The 23,381-nt window shown below is 50.3% G+C and overlaps 1 protein-coding gene across 9 annotated transcripts in view; it reads left to right on the top strand.

The window, feature by feature from the left end:
* The first annotated feature begins 826 nt into the window (after positions 1-826).
* The window catches only part of EPB41L4B (erythrocyte membrane protein band 4.1 like 4B), a 138,390-nt gene continuing 115,835 nt past the window's right edge, over positions 827-23,381 (top strand). For 8 of the 9 annotated variants that reach the window (XM_027550469.1, XM_027550467.1, XM_027550464.1 and 5 more), the window contains exon 1: positions 881-1,180. In XM_027550469.1, the coding sequence (XP_027406270.1) occupies positions 881-1,180 (300 nt within the window). Of the gene's footprint in view, positions 1,181-23,381 lie in introns of all 9 variants that reach the window. The other variant, XM_027550462.1, reaches the window with a different exon arrangement.

The following is a 23,381-nucleotide window of genomic DNA, read 5'->3' as shown; positions in this document are numbered from 1 at the left end:
GGGAAACTGAGGGCCTGGCAGGGCCTTCGCTTCCTGCGTTTTTCTTTCTGGCCTCTCGGGCATGGCTCCCCTGAGGGCATGCAGCCCAGGTTTACAAACTAGGCAAGGGGAGACTCTCGGGCGTCTTCAGGGCTCAGGGCGCCGGAAACACGTGTGTGCTCACCTACGTGTACACACGTGAGCACACCTACAGCAGCAGGGGGCGCTCGGGCCGGCAGGGGGCAGCACAGACTCGGTTTGCAAATACCCGGCGCAGCCCCGAGGGAGGAGGGCGTGCTGCAGTCCCGGCGGCGGCGGCGGCGGCGGCGGCGGCGGCAGCGGCGGCTGGAGGTGCAGCCTCCCAGGTGGGAGGCGGGGGCTGCGGGCGCAGGAAAAGGCGCCTGGGGAGCGGGTACTCGGCGGGGCCTCCTCGGGCCCGGGCGCGGCGAGTGGGAGCGAGCGCGCCAGGAGCACGCAGGCGCCCTGCTCCGGCTGGCCCTCGGCCGGCTCGCGGCGCGGGAGCAGCCGGCAGCCCGCCCCCGCGCCCCCCGCAGCCCCCCGGGCCGCCCGCGGCCGGCCGTCGGGAGCAGCCCCTCGGCCGCGAGCGCAGGCCGCCGGCCCGGCAGAGCGCGTGGCGGCGGAGGCGGCGGCGGGACGGCTGCCTGGCCGCCCCGAGCGCGCCCTCCCGCCCGCGGCCACTCGCAGTCGGCGCTGGCCGGGCCGGCGCGCCCCGCAGGCATCCGGAGCGCGGCCTCGGCCTCGGCGGGAGCGAGCCCCGGGCCGCAGCCGGCGGGAGGAGGCGCGGGCGGGCGCTGGCACTGACGGCGTCGCGGGGCACTCCCGGGCGGCGGCGCAGCGGCAGCGGCGCAGGGGGCGGAGGCAGGGGACGCCCCCAGCCAGGATGCTGCGGTTTCTGCGCCGGACCTTTGGCCGCCGCTCCATGCAGCGCTACGCGCGGGGCGCGGCAGGGCGCGGGGCCGCCGGGCTGGGGGACGAGCGCGACGGGGGCCCGCGGGGGGGCCCGGCCGCCGCTGTCTCCACGCTGCCCGCCGCGCCCGGGGGCAGCGTGTTCCCGGCCGGCGGCGGGCCCCTGCTCACGGGCGGCGCGGCCGTGCACATCTCTGCCGCCGGAGCCTCCAAGGCCACCCTCTACTGCCGCGTCTTCCTGCTCGACGGTACCGAAGTGAGCGTGGACCTGCCGGTGAGTGACGGAGCCGGTCCGGGCCACTGGCACCCCGGGGCTCGTGGGGCAGTTCCCTTCCCCCGATGCTCCCCTCTGGGGAGCTCCCCTTGTACCTCTCCGGGATCCCCTCCCCCTTCTGCGCGCTTTCCTAGTCCTGTTCCCTCTCCGGCCACCCCATTCTGGTCTCTTCCGGGGGCCCCCATCCCTGGCCCGCGCCCCCTCAAGTCCCAAGTCCCCGCCCCCTGGCGCGGGTGACTGTTGTTCCCCTTCGGTCCCTGAGGTGCCTGCAGCGGCCTTCTTGGTGCTGGGCTGTCGTTTAGAGAATGTCAAAACAAGGCGGGGCTGCCCCGGGGTAGCCCGCTTGCCCCCACAGACTCGCCACCAGGCCGTGGTGGGAAGGCAGGGGAGGAGAAGCCCCCTCGCCTGCTGGCCGGCAGGTGCCCCAAGTTTGGGGGGGAGTCAGGGGAGTATTTCTGCTCTCTCCAGTCCCCATCTGGGCGCTCCCCACCCCTTCATCCCATCCTAAACAGCCCCTCTGGCCCGCTGCTTCACAGGGGGTTGGGCGACTTGGGAGCTAACTCGAGAATCTACTCTCGCTGATCGGGTCAACTTTGCAGCGGCAGAGCCCCCTTCTGGGCCGCTGGGAGTCGGCCCCCGGGCCTGGGGCGCCGGACTTTCCCCGGGGACTGTGCGTGGAGCCGCGGAGGCACCCCAGGGCGGCTGCGCCGCGGCCTCAGCCCGGGCCACCCGCCCACAGGTGGTTGCACCCCGCCCCCTGCAGCGGAGAGCTCGGCTGGCGCTGCTATCCCCGCCAGGGCGTCCGGCCACCAGCGGGTCTTCCTAGCCCAAGGGGCCAGATCTGATCAGATCGAATCCGCACATTAGTGGGGCGCCTACTGTGCACCCGGCGCTGCGGCAGACGTTGCCTTTGGGAATCTTTGGGTGTGACTGAGGACACAGTAACGGTTGAGCTTTAGATGAATGTTACAGAGCGTCCCGAGGGTTTCAAGCGGGGCGGGCGGAATAACATACCGGGACTTCTAAAGAAAGCGTTCAGACCTCCTCGGGTGGGGGAAATTGGACGTCAGGAGAGAACTGGCTGGGAACCTGTAAGGGTTTTAGATGGGAAAATCAGAGTCTGCCTGGCCTGCGGTTTAATGTTTCCTTGTGTTAGGTTTAATTTTGAGACAGTTTCAGTTTATGGCGATTTTATTTTTGTGGTTCCTGGTGCTCTCCATAGGATATCATTTTTTTACGATAATACCCTTCGGGGGCCTTTTTATTCATGGAAAAGGAGCCAACATTCCAGTGCTCAGAGCAGTTGTCTTTAAAATAGTATTAAAATGTTACTGTTTTTCCAAGACTGGGCTCTCCAGCTTTTTATTCAGCTGGGAGAGGAGGCTTGAAAAAGGGGAGGGGGGCGGGCCGAGCCGAGTGGAGGAGAGGTGAGTGGGTTGCTTCTGGAGCGGGCAGCTGGTGTGTGGAGAGGATGTGGCGCGTTCTGCATCTCAGATCTGCGAAAGGAATGCTCTGGTTGGGAACTTTGACAACGCTCACTGCTGATGATTTTCTTGTCTGTTCCCCCAAGATGATTCGTTTATAAAATGTATTGCTTCTGTCAGGTTTCTGCGACAGGTTTAAGTGGTGTTCCTGAGATGAAAAATGCAAACCCAGTAAAAATGCATGCGTGGTGAATAGACCCAAACAGGTACCCAGATGAACAGGTTGGGATGCAAAGGCTGACTTACCTCAGCTGGTGGAGCCCTGGCCTAGCGTGGGGGAGGCAGGTTTTGCATCCTAAAGGTTTCTTCACTTAATTAAAGGCTACTTGACAGAAGAATTAACTAGGTTTTCTTACAATGGCAGATTTCTTTCCTTTTTGTAAAAAAAAATTTTATTTATTATTTATTTTGGGGTTACATTGGGTCTTACCTGCTGCTTGGGTTTTTATCTAGTTGCAGAGAGAGCAGTGCGGGGAGGGGGCTGCTCTTCACTTGCGGTGTGCCGGCTTCTAGGTGCGGTGGCTTCTCTTGTTGGGGAGCACAGGCTCTAGTGTTGGCTTCTAGCTGCGGTGGCGTCTTTTGTTGGGGAGCACAGGCTCTAGGCGCACGGGCTTCAGTAGTTATGGCATAGGGGTTTAGTTGCTCTGCGGCATATGGGATCTTCCCAGACCAGAGATCGAACTTGTGTTCCTTGCATTGGCAGGCGGATTCTTACCCACTGTATCACCAGGGACGTCCAATGGGATGCCTTAAGATGTTATTTAGTGAACCTCCAATTTTATTTATATAGACATGCATATAATGTATATGTGCCGCCCAAAGGCAGGTCCAGAGCAAATGTTGGCTTTGGTCATCTGTGCCCTTGCTTGGGGAGGAAAGATGGAGAATTCACCAGTGAGCACAGCTCATTGACTGGAAGATTTATTCTGTGTGAGAGCTGCATCACAGTCTCCCACAGTCATCTTCAGAGTTTCAGTGCCAGTAACGAACTCTCAGTTACAGCATGGGCTCCAAGCAGCCGGGTCTCCATAAAGCTGTAGCATCTGTGCTCCTTCTCAGCCCCATTTCACCAGGCTCACTTTTTATGCTGTCCTTTTTTGGCATTTAGTCCCCCTGGTCATTATTCTCGTCTCCTGCATTCCTGAATTTTTACCGCTTCTTGGGCCCTGGGATGGCTTTGCGGCCTGGTACACCGGATTTACCTTTGACCGCCATCTCCCTAAGCTGGATTTTCTGTCTCCAGTCACTTGCTCAGGCACAAAGCACACTTGCCAGGCTAACTATGGCTCTTTTGTAATTAAAACTCTCTGGTGGTGGTAGCGTCATGCATTCTCCGCTCAGCATACTAACCATGCTCAGGCATTGTCATAAGCCGTTTTATTAGCCCTAGTCAGGAGGCCTGTGTTCCAGAAGTGCCTCAAACACAAGGCCCTCAGTGGGATTGTGCTGGGGCACCTTGGTTTTCAGCTGGGCTGTGGACCCAAAGGTGAATGAGAGGTGGCCTTGAGGCCCTTGAGAAACGCAGGCAGCAGTGTGTCTTTTTCCTGTAAGTGATGCTGAGCTCACAGGCTCACCAGATAGGGTGCTGGGGATGGATGAATCAGGAGGACTTCCTGGAGACTTTGATTCTTGTGGCTCTAGGATCTCAAATCCAGTGCCCCTTATGCATTTTTAGACTCCCTGTTGTTTCAGGGAGTCAGCCACTTCTTGGCCATGCCATGGCCCCGCTGTTATATATAACAAAGGAAGAAGCAGCTGTAATTGTCTTCTCCAGTGATGCTTCCCTGATGGAGCCTGGAGCCCCCTTCCCCAGGTGGTGGGTCTCATCCTCTGGCACGCCTGTGTGTTCTTAAGCTTTGTTGTGCATCAGGATCTTTGGGGGAAAAAAAGAATCCATCTATAATGGGCAATCTGGAGTGGGCTTCCTGTGCCAGCCCAGCTCCCAGAGGAGGCCTTGGCCCACCATACAGGCCAGAGTGCCCCTCCAGAGCCATTCCTCTTCAGAAACCTGGGTGCTGGCTCAGAAGGTGCGTCCCCCTCCGAGGCCAGGCCCCAGCCCTCAGGTGTGGTCTGGCCAGCAGGGCAGGACTCCCTCGGCCTGCCCCAGACTCTTCCCTTCTGTTAATGCCGCTGAAGATCCCATTAGTGTGTTTGGCAGCGGCACCCGCTGTTGACTCATATTAGCTCTCTGTTGACTAAATCCCTGGCATCGCTTTTGCTCGTGCGGCTGTTGCTCAGCCCCGTCTCCCCCCTCCCTTGCATGCGCAGGCTTCCAGCAGCTCCGTGTGGAGAGCCAGGAAGGGGTGTGGCTGGCTGGTTAGCGCTCCCTCCCATGCCCTGCAGGGCATGCCTCGTTGGCCAGTAGGGGGTTTGGCGCAGCTGCTCTCACCGTCTCTGAGCTCAGTGTGGACTTGGGTGGTACAGGGCAAGCACAGAGAGTTTCAGGGTGGGAATGTGCACGTTTGAGTTGCGCAGTCTGGCTGCGCCATCCTTGAACCTTGATTTTCTGGTCTTTAAAATGGGAGGATTATATGTCTAAAAGGATATGAAAAGGCCTTAGGAAGCAGCAGGGTGCTGAAGGGTTGCTGGTCGGCTGTCATCTCACACACATCTCTGTGCCTCCTCTTTGGCCTATGAAAAGGGATTGGGAAATTTTCTAGAAATGAACATTAAAAAAAAAAAAAAAGGGTAGGAATCCCTGGTGGTCCAGTGGTTAGAACTCTGAACTTTCACTGCCAAGGGCCTGGGTTTGATCCCTGGTCAGGGAACTAAGATCCCATAAGCCGCGTGGCTTGGCCTAAAAAAAAAAAAAAGCCATGCCAGGAAGGCTAAGCGTTGCTTGGCTCTCCCTTATTGGAAATTGGAAACTGGCTGTAGTAAGAGAGATGCTTTATAAAAGTTTCACTTCGAATGAGAAAAGAATGCTACTCTCCCACGCCTACTCCCTGGTGGCTCAAATGGTAATGAATCCATCTATAGTGCAGGAGATCTAGGTTCAATCCCTGGGTCAGGAAGATCTCCTGGAGAAGGGAAGGGCAGCCCACTCTAGTGTCCTTGCCTGGAGAATCCTATGGACAGAGGAGCGTGGTGGGCTATAGTCCATGGGGCTGCAAAGAGTCGGACTAAGTTACTAACACTTTCACTTTTCACCCCCCACTTACACCCCCAGATAGAAAAATGCCGGTCCTTAGAATTTCAGGACTGGAACCTCAGACCCAACAGAACATACATGATACAACATGAAGATCGTATGTCTAGAAGGGACCCTAGACAACACATATCCACCCATCGTATGTATGGAACACAGAGGCCTGGGGATATAAAGTGACTCCCTTGGTCACTCAGTGAGGAGGAGTCAGGTGCATCTTTGGGAACCACTCTCGCCTTTGAGATGTGTAGGATCAGCAGTAAGGTGGCTGGCCCGAGTCCTAACACAGCATCATGGCAGGGGGCCAGATATGTTCTGGGCATTTACCTAAACAACGGGAAACTCCAGCAAAAGGGTTCTCTAACTTCAGTGTACACAAAGAGTGCATCTGGGATTTTCTTGTCTCCAGTTCAGCTGTGCAGAGCTCACCTGCAGAATTTCTGATTAGTTTAGGAAGCTGGACTTTGAATCGGTACCTTGGGCATGCAAGTCACACCCTTTGAAAAACACTGGCTCTGAACTGTGAGAGCAGAGGGCAGCCGCACTGTGCATTAAAAAGGGCTTCAGACAATGAGGATGGGAGCAGCAGCCTCCAAGCTGGGGGTTGGTAGGCTCACACCTGCACTTTAGGGAGCCCATCTTTGCCACCCCAGAGTGAAGGTTGGGCTGGGAGAGGGAATGGGGACCATTCCCTCTCTGGAGACAGTTCCGCTGTGCAGTAATCCAGGTGAAGGGTGATGAGGGCCTGGGGTGGAGAAGGGACTGAGTGCTGGTGCGTTCCCGGAGGTGGGGCTGTTGATTGAGTGTGGGGGAAGTGAGGAGTGGGGTCTAACTTGGAGGACAGGGGTATCTTCACTCTCAGGTGTGGGAAGAAATGGAGGACCACATAAGACCCATGAGAAGGCAGCTCCTCATCTCCACTCACTCCTGAGGTCCCTGATGCCATGAACACCCTGCCTTATCCCAGACTTCAGGCGGCTGCTTTTTCCTCCTTGTGAGGGCTGGTAATGACTCAAGGTGGCCCTCCAGGGCTTACCCTGCTCGCACCCATCCTGGACTATGAATGAGGCCGTGGGGGCCCTCGGATGACTGTGTCATGGGTTTATGTATTTTTAAAACATACCTTTGTTTTCAAAGGAGGGCAGGTGGGGAAGAGGAGAAGGCAGGAGAGGTGGATGGTGACCATCCCAAGTGGGACAGAGGTGCCCTCGCTTAACTCCGGTTCCTCACTTGCCGGATTGTCGGTGTTAATATGCAGGGTGGGGGTGTCTGCCAGCCTCTCCAGCACCAGGAACATGACCCTGCACAAGTCCAGGACAGAACAAATATTAACTGGTTAAGAGCTTTCACATGTATAACCTCACTGAGTTCTGTCTCTAGTGCACTGTTGTGGATGAAGGCGCAGGTCTGTTTAATTCTGAAATAGCAAAAGATTGTGGTGGGAGTCGGGTCGGTGATACAGGGAGATAGCCTTTCTCCTACATTCTTGCATAGGGACTTAGAAAAAACTCCACTCCATCACCGCAGAAATCCTCCACCCACAACTTGTCCTCAAAACCCGTGTCCCATCTTTCTCCATGGCCTGACTCCTGTCTCCAGCCTCCTCCATGCTGCCCAGAGTGTTTCTTCTGCAGGAATCTGGTTCTTTGCACTGGGGCTTCCTCCTCGGGCCCATGGCAGCTGCCTGCAGGCAGGGTCAGCTGCTGATTCATCTTGGTGGGTTTTTTTTTTTTTTTGGTGGTTGGCATGTGTTTTCCTCCCCCACTTGCATTTCACAGGAGAACACGTTGGCAGCAGAAAGATTAGAAAATATAGAGATGGAGGAGAAGTTAAAAACATCTAAAATCTCATCAGAGATAACCACTTTTAAAACTGTGGTGTGTGTGTGTGTCCATCTGTACTTTTCTCTTTGTTTTTAGTTCTGAATATGTTATTTAAAACGATGAATTTATATGGGTTGATAACAGTAAAGTCTCTTTCCCCACCTCTACAGCACAATTGAATAGGGAGCTAGACCCCAAGTTTGGGCCTCTTTAGGGTGGGACCCTTCTGCCCCTACTACTTTACAGCCCCTGGGATCCTTAGCTGGGGCGGGGAGCTCCCTGTGGCCATCTGAGCTGTACGCTACCTAATGCCTGGGTAAGGAGTGGGGTCCTCATCTTTGGAGCCCTTCCCCACCAATCACCTTTGCTTCCTGGCAGCTTAGAGGTCCCGTTGATGTGGCCACAGACTCCCCTTGCATCTGAGGGCTTGTGTTCTGAACACCTGCTTTGGGGAGGCTCCCACCTGCCCAGGGAGCTCAGGCCCTGCTCCCAGCCGGGGCTGATGTGGCATAGATGGGTGGGTAACCCTGCAGCATCCCAGGAGTGCCTCCTCTGCCCCAGGGTCTCTCATCTCATCCTGCAGCCTCTTCAGCTTCTCTCGACACTGGATGTATCTCACTAGTCCCACTTGATTTTAATTTCTGGCTTATTTTTGTTTCCCACAATGTTTTTGTTTGGCCAGTGCTTTCAGTCACCCAAGACTGGTTGTGCATTTACCCCGCATGAAGCGTTGGGAGGGGATAGGACAGGGGAGAGAGTTCCAGTCTAGAAGCGGGGAGACAGTGTCAGGAGATAACTCGGAACCCCACGAGGGGTGGTGAGGGGGTGAGCCATGGAACCGTGGGCTAGATTTGGAGAAGGTTCAATGCCCTGAGTGACACTGAGTTGTCCGGAAGGTTGCCTAGGAGGTTCTGCTGTTAAGAGTTGCTCAGAAGGCATTCAGTGGATGAAGCAGCAGGTGCAAATACAGGGAGGATGGGAGCCAGGAAATGGCACTGGCTGGGCTTCCAGCTCCTTGTGATTAGGGATGATTGTGAGCGCCGGCTGAGCCCCCAAATCTTGAAGGAGTGAGTGAGCAACCTCTGAAGCACAGAGGAGGGTCTCAAGCTGGTAAGAGTCAGGGGATCACAGTGTGCTGATACTAGGCTAAGTGCTTAAGTGACTTGAATCCTTACCAAACCTCTTTTGGTGGTTACTGTTGTTATACCTTATTTGTGAGAGGGGAGAATCAGGGCCCAGCAGACTGATTTAAAAAACCCCACCGGTGTCACATAGTAAGGCAGACTGTAGCTTCGGGCTAGAGGAGGTTTGTGTCGGGAAGGTCATCTGACCAGGACTGGGTCTGGGAGGAGTGGGGGTGGGAGGAGCCTGCCCCAGGGTTGATGGGGATCCGGAGCCTCAGAACGGTGGCCCCCTTTCCAGGCCACTTGGGGTTCCCATGCATGGAATTCACACCTGTAAGTCATACTGGGTGAGTGTGGTTTCAACCAGAGGGCCTTCTGGTTTGAGGCCCATAATTCTTCAACGCTGAGTTTGGTAATAGGCAACATTTTAAAAAAGTAAGTGTTTAATAGAACAACACTAAAATTATCACAGAGAGAAACATTTTATATATTCCCATCCTGCTGCATAGCAACTGGTTGGTTTCACCGCTCCCTTCAGTCTTTGGGCTTTTGCATACATGTTTATAAACATGGTGTGCAGCCTTTTATATACTGTTTTTATTTAAAAAAAAAAAACCTTTTTTCCTCTTACCCAAGCCTTCCAGACATACTTTTCACCCAGTTTGGTCCCTTCTTTTTGGCTTATTCTGAATTACTTAAAGAAGTTTGTGTGTATGTGTGTGTGTGTAATAATACCTGTTCCTACCTGTCTCTTGGGGTTGAAGGTTGTCACTCAGAGCACTTGGTATCTTGCCTGTTGACTCTCCTACCCCCGAGGCTTGCAGAATCGGTGTTAACTTCCCTTAATTGCTACCATCTGGGAAAGTGTGTTATCCCCTTTACGCAGGTCTCAAGGCCACTCAGCTGTAAGTAGGGTGGAGCCAGAATTGAATCTGGGTTTCCTGACCCATTCTTTAGTGCTCTACCCCTAGCCCAGGAAAGGTGTGCTCTCTGGAACTCCCAGGGAAGGTCAGAATCTTTTGTCCTTTGACGGTTAGAAGTTCCTGCCGTAAACTGCCCTGCCTTTGCTGAACCTCTTTGCTTTACAGCATCTCTGGCATTCGGGTTCTGTCTACCATTTCTCAGCATGTCTTGTAGGTTCTTTCCCCCAGTGTCACAGTTGGCTGAGTGCCCAGCATTTCCTTCTAGAAGTTGTGAACTGGAGGGTGATATCCCCAGGGCCCTGTGCCACCCATGGGGTCATCTGGAGTGTCTTTGTTTCCCGGCACTGAGCCGGGTCCCAGGGGCAGAATCGCCCAGGGAAGCTGGCCCTGCCAGGGGGATGTGGACCGCCCGGTTCCTCGGGTGCCTGCAGGGTCAGCCTCCCTTGGCTCTGTGGTGCCTCTTCCATGCCCACTTCATGCCTGAACGCTCTTGTCATCTGTGTCATGTCTTATGTGTGTTCAAGGGGCTTGAGGTAGGCTTGGTAGCATCTCTCCTTTATCCTTCCAGCTTGCTTGCTCAGCTGCACCTTCTTTGAAATATGGATTTTTAAAACTGTGATAATACGTAAGTAGCATAAAATTGACCATTTTAACCATTTTTAGGTGTACACTTCAAAGTATGTGCACATTGTTATGCAAGATGACCGCTGTTCATCTCCAGAACATTTTCATCATCCCCAACTAAAGCCATGTCCAGTAAACTCGAACTCCCCATTCCTCCTTCCCCGTACCCCTGGCAGCCTCTAGTCCGCTTTCTGTCTCTAGGAATCTGACTCCTCCAGCTACCTCCCGTAAGTGGAGTCATACCGTCCTTGTCCTTTTGTGTCTGGCTTCTTTCACTTAGCATAATGTCTTCAAGGTCCATCCAGGTGGTAGCATGGGTCAGCTTTTTAAAGGCTGAATGATACTCCAGTGTGCAGACATGCCACAGTTTGTTGACCCATTCATCCGAGTTACAGACTTTTCTTCATGTCTGGGCCTTCCTAACTCTGCCCTGCCGTTCACTGATGGCACTGCCATCAGAGACTTGGATGTCCTCCACCCACCCCTCGGGGTTTTGTCCTTGGCATCCTGGCTCCTCTCACCTGGGACTCTTCCTTTTCTTGCTAATCCTTCTCCCAGGTTGTCTGGTCTTTTGTCAGAGTTGCTCAGTGTTGGCAAGTCCTCTGTCCAGTCAGTCTTTAAATCTTTTAATGATGAAATACAGATACAAAAGAGTATCTGTAATATGACTGGTTTAAAAGAAAAGTCGGACACGACTGAGCGACTTCACTTTCACTTTTCACTTTCATACATTGGAAAAGGAAATGGCAACCCATTCCAGTGTTCTTGCCTGGAGAATCCCAGGGATGGGGGAGCCTCGTGGGCTGCCGTCTGTGGGGTTGCACAGAGTCAGACATGACTGAAGCGACTTAGCAGCAGCAGCAGGGACTTCCCTGGTGGTCCAGTGGCTAAGACTCCACATTCGCAATGCAGGGGGCCCAGGTTCCATCCCCCCTCGGGAAACTAGATCCCACATGTCCTGCAGTGAAGATGGACAATCCCACGTGTCGCAACTAAGACCCGTGCTGCCAAATAAGTAAATAAATAAATACTAAAAAAATTAAGTAATGTAACAAACATCCTTGTACCTTCCACCCAGCTTAAGAACAAAGAGCCTCACCAGTGCTGTTAATTCCCCACCCACGTTCCCTCCCTAATTGCCTTCCCTTCCCCCACCCCTAAAGTTTATCTCATTCCTTTTTTGATGGGTTTGCCTCATGTGTGTGTTTCCCTAAAAGATAGACTGTTCGTCCTGCATGTTTGTGAACTTTATAGTATATGGATTTTTCACTCAATATTGTGTCTGTGAAGTTTATCCATATTGATGAGATGGCTGGACTTCTTGCCGTGCTGTATGAATATACCCGAATATATTTATCCTTTGTCGGTGGACATTTGGGATGATTTCAGTTCGGAGCTATTAGGGGAAAAAATGGCGCTTTGAACCTCCTGAAATTGGTCTCCTGGTGCACGTTTGCAAGCCAGCATCTCTCCTGGGTATGTACCCGTCGCTGGGAGGGCGGCAGGCAGGGCCTTTTAAGATCATATGAAATTGTTTTCCAGAGTCCCTGCAGTACATAAAAGCGTCTGCTAATCCATTCTTCAGCCCTGGGCGTTGGGCAGCTTTTCTGTTTTATTTTACCGGTCTTGCGGGAGTTAGTGGCAACTCACTGTAGTCTTCACTTTTTCCCAGTTGTTGATGGGTTGAGGATCTTTGCGTGTTTATGGACCATGAATGTATTTCCTCCTGGTATGCTGTGTTCTGTGATGTTTGCCTGGTTTTTAGTTGGGTTATATTTTTCTCATTGTGTTCGGCTCCTTTCTCTGCTGGCCTTGACGAGGTTGTCTCCCTACCCACTTCCTCTTCTGAGCTCACCTCAGTGGAACAAGGGAGAACGCGTCCATGTAAGTCCCCCTTGCCTTTCCTCCCTAAGTGGGAATGCACGTTCCATCTTCCCTTTCGCTGTGAATTAGCTGAAGTCTGTTGCTGCTGGTGAGCAGTTGCGGGATGTGTAGTCTTCATTCACTTCTGCCTACTTTCCTTCCAGTTTGTATTCATTGAAATTTTAAGTGCAGTCAAAAGCAGAGAGAGCCCCAAGTACCCATCATATAACGAACATAACCTAGGTACCCGGTGTTAAACTTCATCACTTATTAATGTGGCCCCTCTCTTTTCACTGGTATTCTTATATCTGTTCCTTCCTGATTCTTTTAAAAAAAATTCCAAAACAAAATCCTAGTTATCTAAAAGATAAGGGCTGTGTTTTCTAAAAAATATTCACAATATTATCACAACACCTAAAAATAATTAATAGTTGTCTTTTAGTCTCAGATATATAGTCAGTGTTCAGATTGTCTTATTTGGTTGTCACACCAAGGTCCTTTGAGTGTGTTTGGTTGATTATCTATCTGAAGCTCTTTAAGAATTTTTTGAAATGTTATTTTCTCTTGCTTTATTGAGGCATAATTGACAAATAAAAATGCTATTTATTTGAGATATAAAGCATGTTGATTTGATATACATCTGCATTGTGAAATGGTTACTGCACATTGAGGTAATTAACATATCCATCACTTTTCTGGTCACCATTTGTGTGTGTATCTTGGCAGATTTCAGGTACACTCTACATTATAATTAACTATTGCATCATCACGCTGTCATTTAGATCCCAGAACTTATTTATTTTATAACTGAAGTTTGTGTTCTTTGACCAACATCATCTCCTTTTTCTCTGCCCCACAATTTAGCTAAAGCTCTTAATCTGGAGTTTTCCCTTCTCCCCTCCTTTTCTTCCCCATTTGTTGAAGGAGTGAGCCATCTGTCTTCGAGTTTCCCACTGTGGATTTCCTCGATGGCATCCTCAACATTTGGTTCCCCAGAGGTACAGTTGATACAAGCATCAGTTAAAGCATCTGACTCAGCACACAGAAAACAGTGAGGCAAGTTCCTCGTCCTTGAGAAGCTTGAGTGGAGACAAGTCATTACACCTGGTGTGAAAAGTGCCCCGGGGAAATTCAAATAAGCTTAAAGAAAGGGCTAAGGTGGGAGGACTGGGAGGGGAAAGATGGGCAACCAGAAAATTTCAGAAAGCTTTGAGTTCTGAGGACAGTGGAGAATAGCTTTTCTGGTGGCCAGTCAGCATGTGCAAAGGCGCTGAGGCTTGAGATGATACTTGCAGGATTCCTCCTCCTGTTCAGCCCCTGCCTGTGAGCCTAGGTATCCTATCTTTCATTGGATGTTGCTTCTTTGAAAAGCTCCAGATTCCTCATCTTTGAGAAGTGTTCAGTAGATTTGATTAAAAGAGTATCTTTTTGTTCTGGTTCTTCATCAGCTCCATAAGTGTAGTTTTGAATGTCTCCCCCGGTGGCTTAGACAGTAAAGAATCTGCCTGCAATGCAGGAGACCAGGGTTTGATCCCTGGTTGGGGAATATCCTCTGGAGAAGGGAATGGCAACCCACCACAGTATTCTTGTCTGGACAGAGGAGCCTGGTAGTTTACAGCCCATGGGGCTGCAAAGAGTCGGACATGAGTGGGTGACCAACACTTGACCTTGAGGTTCTCTTTTTCTGTATCTTACTCCTGTTTGGGTTCCTTTACATTCTACCGGAACATCTCCGCTCCACTGCCCCCCACCCCCACCCCGTGAGCTCACCCCGTGAGCCCTTTCTCTCCGTCTCCTGGCCAGAGGTGCCTGCAGACATTTTTAGGAGTAGAGTCAATGAACTTGAACACTGCAGAGAGAAAGGAGGTGGAACAGATGGCAGGGCAGTGGGAACCACTCGGTTTTACTCCTAAAGAAACACTTGAAAGCCACGTGGTCCAGAGCATCATTCTGGGGTGGCAGGCCTTTGCCTTGGAGCACGCCTGCTGTTCCACAGCCAGAGGCTGCTCACCTGTGGCAAATGAGCGGTAATTAGCATGTAATAGGAGCAGTTTCCTGCATGCGCCTCCTGGCTCCTCCTCTCGGCGGCCCAGTGACAAAGGGAGACCTCTTCGCCTCTCCAGGGTCCCCCTTCCTGTTCCCAGACTCACCTGTGGTTCTCCCCAGGGCCCAGAAGAAACTGCCCGCTCTGGCATCTGCCTGTGAAACAGCCGTGGGCTTCATCCAGGAAAGCCCGATACACTGTAAAGGTGCTTGAGGGTTAGTTATTAACCCAGAGCACTCCCTGGCAGCCCATTCCAGTCCTTTGATGGCTCCTGTTTGCTGGGGCCCAAGGCCCAAGCCACCTGCCCAGTGAGCTGCAGTCTGTATTGGGTGGCAGTGACAGTGGGGGTCAGAGTCCAGGGAGGGGCCCAGCTGGCTGGAGACTGGCTCCTGTCCCTGCACACAGGCTGGAGTGGCAGATCCCAGGGGAACTGGGGGGAGGGAGCTAAGAGGAGGGAATCTGTATGTGGGATGTTTCAGTGGGAGCCAGGCAGTCCAAGGTCAGAAACATTTATTCGGGATGCTTCAGTATTCTGCATAGGACTGACTGACTTTGAAGTCCAGAAGCATTTAGCTTTGTTCTCAAAGCTATGGTGATAGCTCCTCTTCATTAAAAAGGCTTCCGAAGAAAAATGCAAAAATTATGTGCCGTCTTCAGAAAAGAAAAGAAGCATTGCGTGTACTTGGATTACTGTTATGTGTCATTTATCTTATTAACTCACTTCACAAGATGAGCACGGCCACACAGATGAGTTTTCGAGAGAGCTGAAGTTCATTCTGTTTACTGACGAGCTCTGCTTTATGCCATCTGTTTCATGTATTCGTTAAAAACCCCAGTAAAAAATGATACCAGTGATCTTATTTACAAAGCAGAATGAGACTCTTAAACTTAGAAAACAAACTTATGAGTAAAGGTGGGGGAAGGGATAAACAGGAGGTTGGGGTTAACATACGCACAGTACTTTATATAAAATAGATCATCAGCAAGGACCTACTGTATAACACAGGGAACTTTACTCAATATCTGTGATGACCTGTACGGGAAATAGAACCTGAAAAAGAATAGCTATGTGTATGTGTGTAATTAAATCACTTTGCTGTACACCTGAAACTAACACAACGTTGTAAGTCAACTATACTCCAGTACAAAATAACAAATTTAAAAACACACACACACAAAAACCCACAGCAAAACATAAGATCAAAATACAAAAGCAGAGAGAGATCAACTAGTGTGTGTAAGACCCCATGCAAGGAATATGAAATGATCGAAAATGTGGGCCCTGCTTCGAAGGAGCTCATTTGGGGTGGGAAGTGGAGTTGTAATTGATTCACAGTGCACATCTGGCCCCTCACGTTGCCTTGGTAGCCCGGGTCAGTGTGCTAAGGATGTCAGGGTTAAAGGACCACCCCCGACTCCCCTCCCCGGCATCTGCGTGGTCTGGCTACTCTGGTGGGCTGTGTACTGTGTTCCAGCCTTCATTCACCCTGTCGCTGCTTACTTCCTGGCTCTGCCAGGGAACCTGCTCCACCCGCAGCCTCTACCCCAGAGGGCCCCAGTCACCAGTGGAATGCCACGTGCCGCTGTGTTTGAGGGGCAGTGTTCTCTGCACAGTCACGTCCCTTATGTTTGTGTAGAGTTTTAGGTTGAGATGAAGCTTTCGCCTTTTGTGGCTTTATTTAATCCTCGTAGCACCTCTGTGACAGAACTGTGGGCATTCCAGTTTTGTAGAAAGTTCAGCAGCAAGGTTTCTGCCCAACACCCCGCAGTAAGTGAGAGCACCGGATGTAAAACCCTTTCCAGACTTGGCATTCCAGTCTCCCCAGTTCTTCCCCAAGGCTGCCACCCTCATGGTTCTCACCCTCACCCTGAGGGTGGCTGCCCCACCCTCACACTTTGTACCTTTGCTGTTCATTCCCTTTCTTCTTGGCTGATTCTTATCTCATAAGGGTCCAGTTGTCTCCCAGGACCCATTTCAGATGCCACCGTGTCTGCGAAGCTTGTCCCAAACCCCCACCCTGCTTGTACCCCGTGGTATTCCCGCTCATGTTTTGCCTTGTGGGGGACTTAGTACATCCCATGCCATGGTAGTGGTTCATGTAGTAATTTGAGTAATAATTGTAATTATTTATATTACTTACAAAAACCAAGTAATAAATTGACTTATTGTTTTGCAAAAGTTTTTATTTTGGTGAAATGCAGATAAAGTGTTAACCATTCCATCACACTCACTCACAATGTTAGGCAACCATTACCACAGTCTAGCTCCAGAGCCTTGTCATGACCTCTGAACCTAAGTAAGCATTCATCCTCCTTTCTCCCCTCTTCCCAGCCTCTGGCAGCCACTAACCCGTTTTCTGTCTCTGTGGATTTGCCAACTCTAGATATTTCATATAAATGGAGTCGTACAGAATGTGTGGCCGTTGGGGTCTGGCTTGCACATAGCATGTTTTCAAAGTAGACTGACCGTGTACATTATGATGTAAGCACTTCACATGGCTTAGCTCACTGATTTCTCACAACCCTATGAGTTAGGTAGTTCCTATTAACAGCCTCATTGTACATACAGTATAAGGAGATCGAGGCACAGAGAGGGTAAGCGGCGTGCTAGAGCGTACACAGTGCATAAATGGTTTTGGTGCCTCCCTGTACTGCTAGTGTCTGCTCTGTCTGCTCTTGACCTTGATCTTCAGAGATTACATGTATAAGTTTAACCTATGAAGTTGAATTTGAAGGAGAAAAAGACAGAATTAATCTACAGTAAAAGAACAACATATGATGTAGCTCCAGCGGCAGAAACCTCCAGAGACAGCGCTTAAGGGCGGTAGGACAGAATTGGTTGTGCGGGGTGGATTCTGCAGTCAGAGTTCTTGGCTTAATTGGAGTGGTCGCTGTTGTTCAGTCATTAAGTCGTGTCCAACTCTTTGTGACACCATGGACTGTAGCAACCCAGGCTTCCCTGTTCATCACCAACTCCCAGAGCCTGCTCAAACTCGTGTCCATCGAGTCGGTGATGCCATCCAACCGTCTCATCCTCTGTTGTCCCCTTCTCCTGCCTTCAATCTTTCCCAGCATCAGGGTCTTTTCCAGTGAATCAGTTCTTCTCATCAGGTGGCCAAAGTATTGGAGCTTCAGCATCAGTCCTTCCAATGAATATTCAGCACTGATTTCCTTTAGGATTGACTGGTTTGATCTCCTTGCAGTCCAAGGGACTCTCAAGAGTCTTCTCCAACACCATAGTTCAAAAGCATCAATTCTTCGGCACTCAGCTTTCTTTATAGTACAATTCTCACATCCATACATGACCACTGGAAAAACCATAGCTTTGACTAGATGGACCTTTGCTGGCAAAGTAATGTGTCTGCTTTTTAATATGCTGTCTAGATTGGTCATTACTTTTCTTCCAAAGGGGAGCTTACTCAATGCCAGACATGGTTCTGAGCACTTCGTATATGCGTCCACAGTTAATTCTCACAAAAACTTTGTAAGGTAGCCAGTGCCCTATTGCACAGATGAAGAAACATGTGCAGGTCGGTTTAATGCCCCACCTGTGGCCTGCCACTAGAGCGTGGTGGGCCTGGCAAGTGTGGCTCCAGCGTCCATCATCTGCATCTTTGTTTTTTTAATCTTAATTTTCTGTGTTTGGTTATAACATACCTTTCCTGAAACACTGAGAACAAAGTAGCCTAGTTGGTTAACTAGGAAGCAAAAAAGGGAAAAATAATGAAAATACGGGTTTTATAAAAAAGAAGTATTATCTTGTCATACCAACTCCGTACTTTAAAGCATGCTATTTATTTTAGAATTTTTAGGAATTATCAATTAAAAAATACCAAATAAAAGTCGTATCATACCTGCAATAATACATCATCACTTCATTTACATTTTGGTGGTATCCCTCCACCTTTTTGCTGTTGCTGCTAAGTTGCTTCAGTCATGTCCGACTCTGTGTGACCCCATAGACTGCAGCCCACCAGGCTCCCCCATCCCTGGGATTCTCCAGGCAAGAACACTGGAGTGGGTTGTCAGTTCCTTCTCCAATGCATGAAAGTGAAAAGTGAAAGTGAAGTCGCTCAGTCGTGTCCGACTCTTAGCGACCCCATGGACTGCAGCCTACCAGGCTCTTCCACCCATGGGGTTTTCCAGGCAAGAGTACTGAAGTGGGGTGCCATGGGGTTGCAAAGAGTCGGACACGACTGAGCAACTGAGCAACAAACCCGCTTGTACCCAGTTTACTTGCTTAAGAAGGAAGAACCAGGGCAAGAGACAGGGGCAAAAACAATGGTCAGTTTTGCTTCTCAGAGGCCACCGCAGGTCAGAGCTCTGGGGTGGTGGTTGTCACACATGTTAGGTGCAGAAACCAGTATCTGGAACACGGGATCCAGGCAAGAAAGCAGGATTTGAGTAATTCATTGGCAATCACAGCTCTGAATCCAGTGCAGGTTATCTTTATCTCAAATGTTTATCTCAGAGCTTTATAGTTTATCCACATAAGATAGCATGAGAAAGGTGATAAAGACATCTCTATACAGCGTGGCCCAAAGTGAATTTTAAAACCTGTCTTTCTGTCTTCATAGGCATTATGCTGAGTGAAATAAACCTTGTACAAGAGTACCTCTGGATGATTCCATTTCTCTGTCACTCCAGAACTGGCAAAAGTAATCTAGAGAAGAATCAGTTCAGAATGGGTGTTGCTTCCTAGGGAGTGGGGACAGCCAGGAATTGGCCCGGGAGGGGCACCCAGGATCTGGGGAGATTAGAATGTGCGGAATGGCACAGAGGTGTGGCTTGCACAGATGTTTCCATCTGTCAATATGGAGCGGCTCAGATTTGCACATTTAGATGTAAGTAAATGTACCACCACCATCTGTGCAAAAAAAGTGTGAAAAAATTAATGGAGGGAAGGGGGAGGAAGGAGTACAGATGACACTGAATGTTGATCCTTGTTAAACCTGAGTGACAGGTGTTTACTGCCCTCTTCTGTTTACTTCACATGTTTTAATGCACGCGTGCGTGCTGAGTCGCTTCATTTGTGTCCAACTCTTTGCAGCCCCGTGGACTGTAGGCCGCCAGGCTCCTCTGTCCACGGAATTCTCCAGGCAAGAATACTGGAGTGGGTTGCCATGCCCTCCTTCAGGGGATCTTTCCTACCCAGGGATTGAACCTGCCTCTCTTACATCTTGGGCATTGGCAAGCAGGTTCTTTACCACTAACACCACCTGGGAAGCTCACATGTATTGATACTGACCTGAGAAAGGGTTTTAAAAGTCGGGGCATGCTAGGTAATCTTTGTTGATTCCTCCCCCTTCCAGGAATCCGGCCGAGTTGGCGTCCTCTGGGGAAAGTGCCCGTCTCGTGGGCATGGGAGTTGGTCCCAGCCGCCCCGGCTGTGGGTCCAGGCGTGCTCTCCTTCTGCCTTGTTGGTGGCTGTGGACTTTGGCTTCCTCCCCCTGGCACCTGCCATCTCCCCTGTCCTTTTGCTCGGGAGAACAGACCCTCCCCTCTGTGACTTTGACCTTCCCACTCCACCCACACTTGTGGCTTCTTATCTGGGACTCCTCCCTTGGCGAGTCCTTCTCAGCCGTGAGTGAGTCCACAGAGCCGCGTTCACTTGGGCCTCATTTCCCTTCCGCTGAGGGCTGTAAGGTCCACCGGTGTGCCTTGGCTCAGCCATCAAGATCAAGGGTTGGAGGTGCTCGGGCCCCACGTGGCTGTAGAGGAAGACAGGCCGTGCGCTTCCGTTTGCATCTAGAATTGCAAGATGGGCGCAGCCAGTCTGCAGCCCCTGTGGGAGGGAGGGAGAGCGGGATTGGGAAGACACGCTCGGGATGTCCAGGAGCTGGGAACAGTCCTGTCTTTTGACCTGGGTGGTGGCTGCGTAGTCATGGTCATTTCTGATCATTCCTAGCATTGCACACATGTGACCTGTGCGGTTTTGTCTGTGTGTGTCATGCTCCAATTAAAAAGTAGACTAAAGGTCTGTACAAGGCTTTAAAACACATTCACATAAAGGAGTTTCGATTTTGTAGCTTTCTTGAGCAACTGGAAAGTCTGATAGCATGGTCTGAATTCTCATAGAGCAGCAGTTGACTAGATCTGTGTGGTGACTGCCCCCAATTCACTTGTGAGCACCGTCCAGCAGGAACCTGCTGGAACGGTTGGCACCTGCATAGCCCCACACAGATTTTCCTCCTGCCCCTACAGGAACTGCCTAGGTCCCTGAGACGGTATAAGGGTTGGGGTTCAATGCCTGGTTTAGAGACAGTCTTGGAGAAAAATCTTTTGACACAGATTTGAGGTCTTCTTTTACCTGTGAAATCATTCTAGATGAATTAGTTCTGGTTGAACTAGGAGATGTTGGGGTTAGCTGTGAACAATCCATAGCAGTGAGAGATGATGAGGAGTTGCTGTATTTGTGTGTGTGTGTTTAGTCACTAAGTCATGTCTGATTGTGACCCCATGGACTGTAGCCCGCCAGGCTCCTCTGTCCGTGGGATTCTCCAGGCAAGAATTCTGGATTGGATTGCCATGCCCTTCTCCAGGGGATCTGCCTGACCCAGGGATCGAACCCGAGTCTCTTACATTGCAGGTGGATTGTTTACCACTGAGCCACCAGGGAATCCCTCTGTATTTGTGCCTAGGTGTTTAGTTCTGTAGATAATTTCCTGTTTTTGTCTTCTACTTTAAAGTAACATTCCATAATACTACATAGAACTAGTTCATACTTTTTTTTTTTTTTTTTACCATGTTTGATATTCAGTATGTATTGCTTTTAAAAATGCATCTGTGATTGGAACATTTTTACTAGATCATGGGTAAGGAGAGGCTCACTTTCTGTGTGGTTAACTTGCAGCCAAGAGTCTTCTCACCACAGCTCACACTAAACACAGACCACTCACCTTATAATAATCTTGACAATGCCATCCCTGCAAATCCAGACCCAGGGAGTGCCCGTAGGCATCACACCCTCCTTTTCTTCTTCTGAATATGTCATTCTCTGCCTTCTTCCAGGAGACTTTTTTAAGACTACTGACTCACCAAAGGAAAAAGAGAGAGAGAAGAATGAAAAATCAAAGGCCACCTGTAACAAGACAGCTTTATTTTATACCCCTCCATCAGGGACATAGATGACGGTGCCTCAGTTGTAGTTTTATGACCCTAACAGTCATGCTCACCAGAGACAAGGTTAAAAGTTTTATGTGCTTTTCCACTCATTAACCTGATTTGAAAATCTTCCACGCACACAGAGCTGAGTAAATTAAGCCCTGGAATTCTGTGCCTCAGCAGTTGGTGTGATCACTAAAAGTGCTAAAGTGGTAGTCGCTCAGTTGTGTCCCACTCTTTGTGACCCCATGGCCTGTAGCATGCCAGGCTTCCCTGCCCCTCTCAAGCCAGATTGAAAACTGGTCCTAACTTGAATCTCCCTGTACTATTCGGCTTGGGCTGCCGTAAGCAAAGTACCGTGGTCTCGGTGGCTTGAACAGTAGAAATTTATCTTTCTGTAGTTGCAGAGGCCGGAAGCCCAAGCTTACGGTGCCGGCGGCGTCAGGCCTGTCTCCTGCCTTGTGGGTGGCCGCTCTCTTGCTGCCCCGTCTGCTCCTGTCTTCAGGTGGTCTTTTCTGTATCAGCCTTGGTGTCTGTGTGTGTGACCTCTGTTTATAAGGACACCAGTCAGATAGGATAGGGCACGTGCTAATGAACACATTTTAACTTAATTACCTCTTCTCCAGTTACAGCCAGGTTGGGAAGCATTGCGGGGTTAAGGCTTCAGCATACGAATTTGGGGGGGACATAGTTCATCTTCTAACACTGCCCAGTCACTCCGCCTCTGTAAAGCTCATCTTCCACGAGTTGATAGGCCATCTAGAATGAAGCCTGCCACCATGGGCCTGCCCTAGGGGTGAACCCTGGGGCCACGCCTAGTTAAATCCATCATTTCATTTCTTGCCATCCTTAAACATTCCTACCAGGTAAGACAGTTCTGACACTAGTCTCAGCCTAAGCTGAGGACCAGGGCTGGGACTCAGTTCCCTGCCACGCTGATCCCAGAGTCCATGCTGTCAGCCACTGCATCATGGGGTGTGTTGCGACACCCAGAACTTTCAGAGCTGTAAAGGGCTCCAAGGAGAGAAGGGGGGCGGTCATTACAGGTCCCAGGAATTGAAGGATGCAAGGTAGCACCGACCTGCCTTACTCTGCAAATTTAGTCTCGTTCCTAAGTTGCAGGATCGGTGGGGGCAGTCGTCCACCCAAAATTAGTTCTTTCTGTTCATGTTTCTTGGCTGGGTTTCCTGGGAATTCATTGCATATTTATTTATGTGGAGTTATTTGCTTTTAGAATCACATGGATGGGGAATCTGCAATCTGGCTGCAAAAAGTGATTTGGCAATTTATTTTCAGGGCTGCCCTTCTTCCAGCAGCTTGTTTCAAACTCAACCTCTGGCATAAAGGCATCCATCATTTTAATTGCATGTTACTGTTTGGCCAGGCACAAATTTGTTTCATTTTCTTTCCCTTTCTCCTGTGGTTTCTTTCTTCTTTCCCCGTGCCCCCCTTTTTCTGATCCACCATTTTAAAAAGCCAAAAATATTTGCCCAAACCAGATACTTTTTATAGCCAACAAGCTTTTAACACTGAAATTTTTGGTATTGCCTATTTGATCTCTAACCTTTCCATAGCAGAAATGCTAGGCTGGTTTTTTATTTTTTGTTTCCTATTCAGGTAACATAATGCATTTGTCTCTAGACAGTTCTGAGAAAGAAAATTGTATTGGTCTCAGGGTCAGAAGGCTACTGTTCTATTCTTGGCTTTGCACTGGCTGCCTGGCAACATGACCTATGTCTGGCCTTGTTTTTCCCCATCTATAAAATGAGGAACTTGAATGTATTGATTTCTGAGCCGTCTCTGTGTCTTATTTGGTAACTTGGATGCCTAGTAGAGCCTGTGTGGGGGCCCTGGTCACTGTGGCCAGACACCTTCAAACCCTCAACTTCTTTGCAGTTTGTGAAGTTTTCATTAAGGAAAATTTCAAATATACAAGTGGAGACAATAGTATGATGAAACTGTCTTGTATATAGCACCCATATTTTGTTATTTCTCTGGAGTATCTTCAAGCAACTCCGAGACAACTTTGTGTCATTTAACCTGTTAATAGCTAAATGGGTGTCT

This window comes from Bos indicus x Bos taurus, chromosome 8 (genome assembly GCF_003369695.1).
Source record: "Bos indicus x Bos taurus breed Angus x Brahman F1 hybrid chromosome 8, Bos_hybrid_MaternalHap_v2.0, whole genome shotgun sequence".
In the NCBI taxonomy this organism is placed as follows: domain Eukaryota; kingdom Metazoa; phylum Chordata; class Mammalia; order Artiodactyla; family Bovidae; genus Bos; species Bos indicus x Bos taurus.
This window is presented reverse-complemented; position numbering and strand designations above follow the sequence as displayed.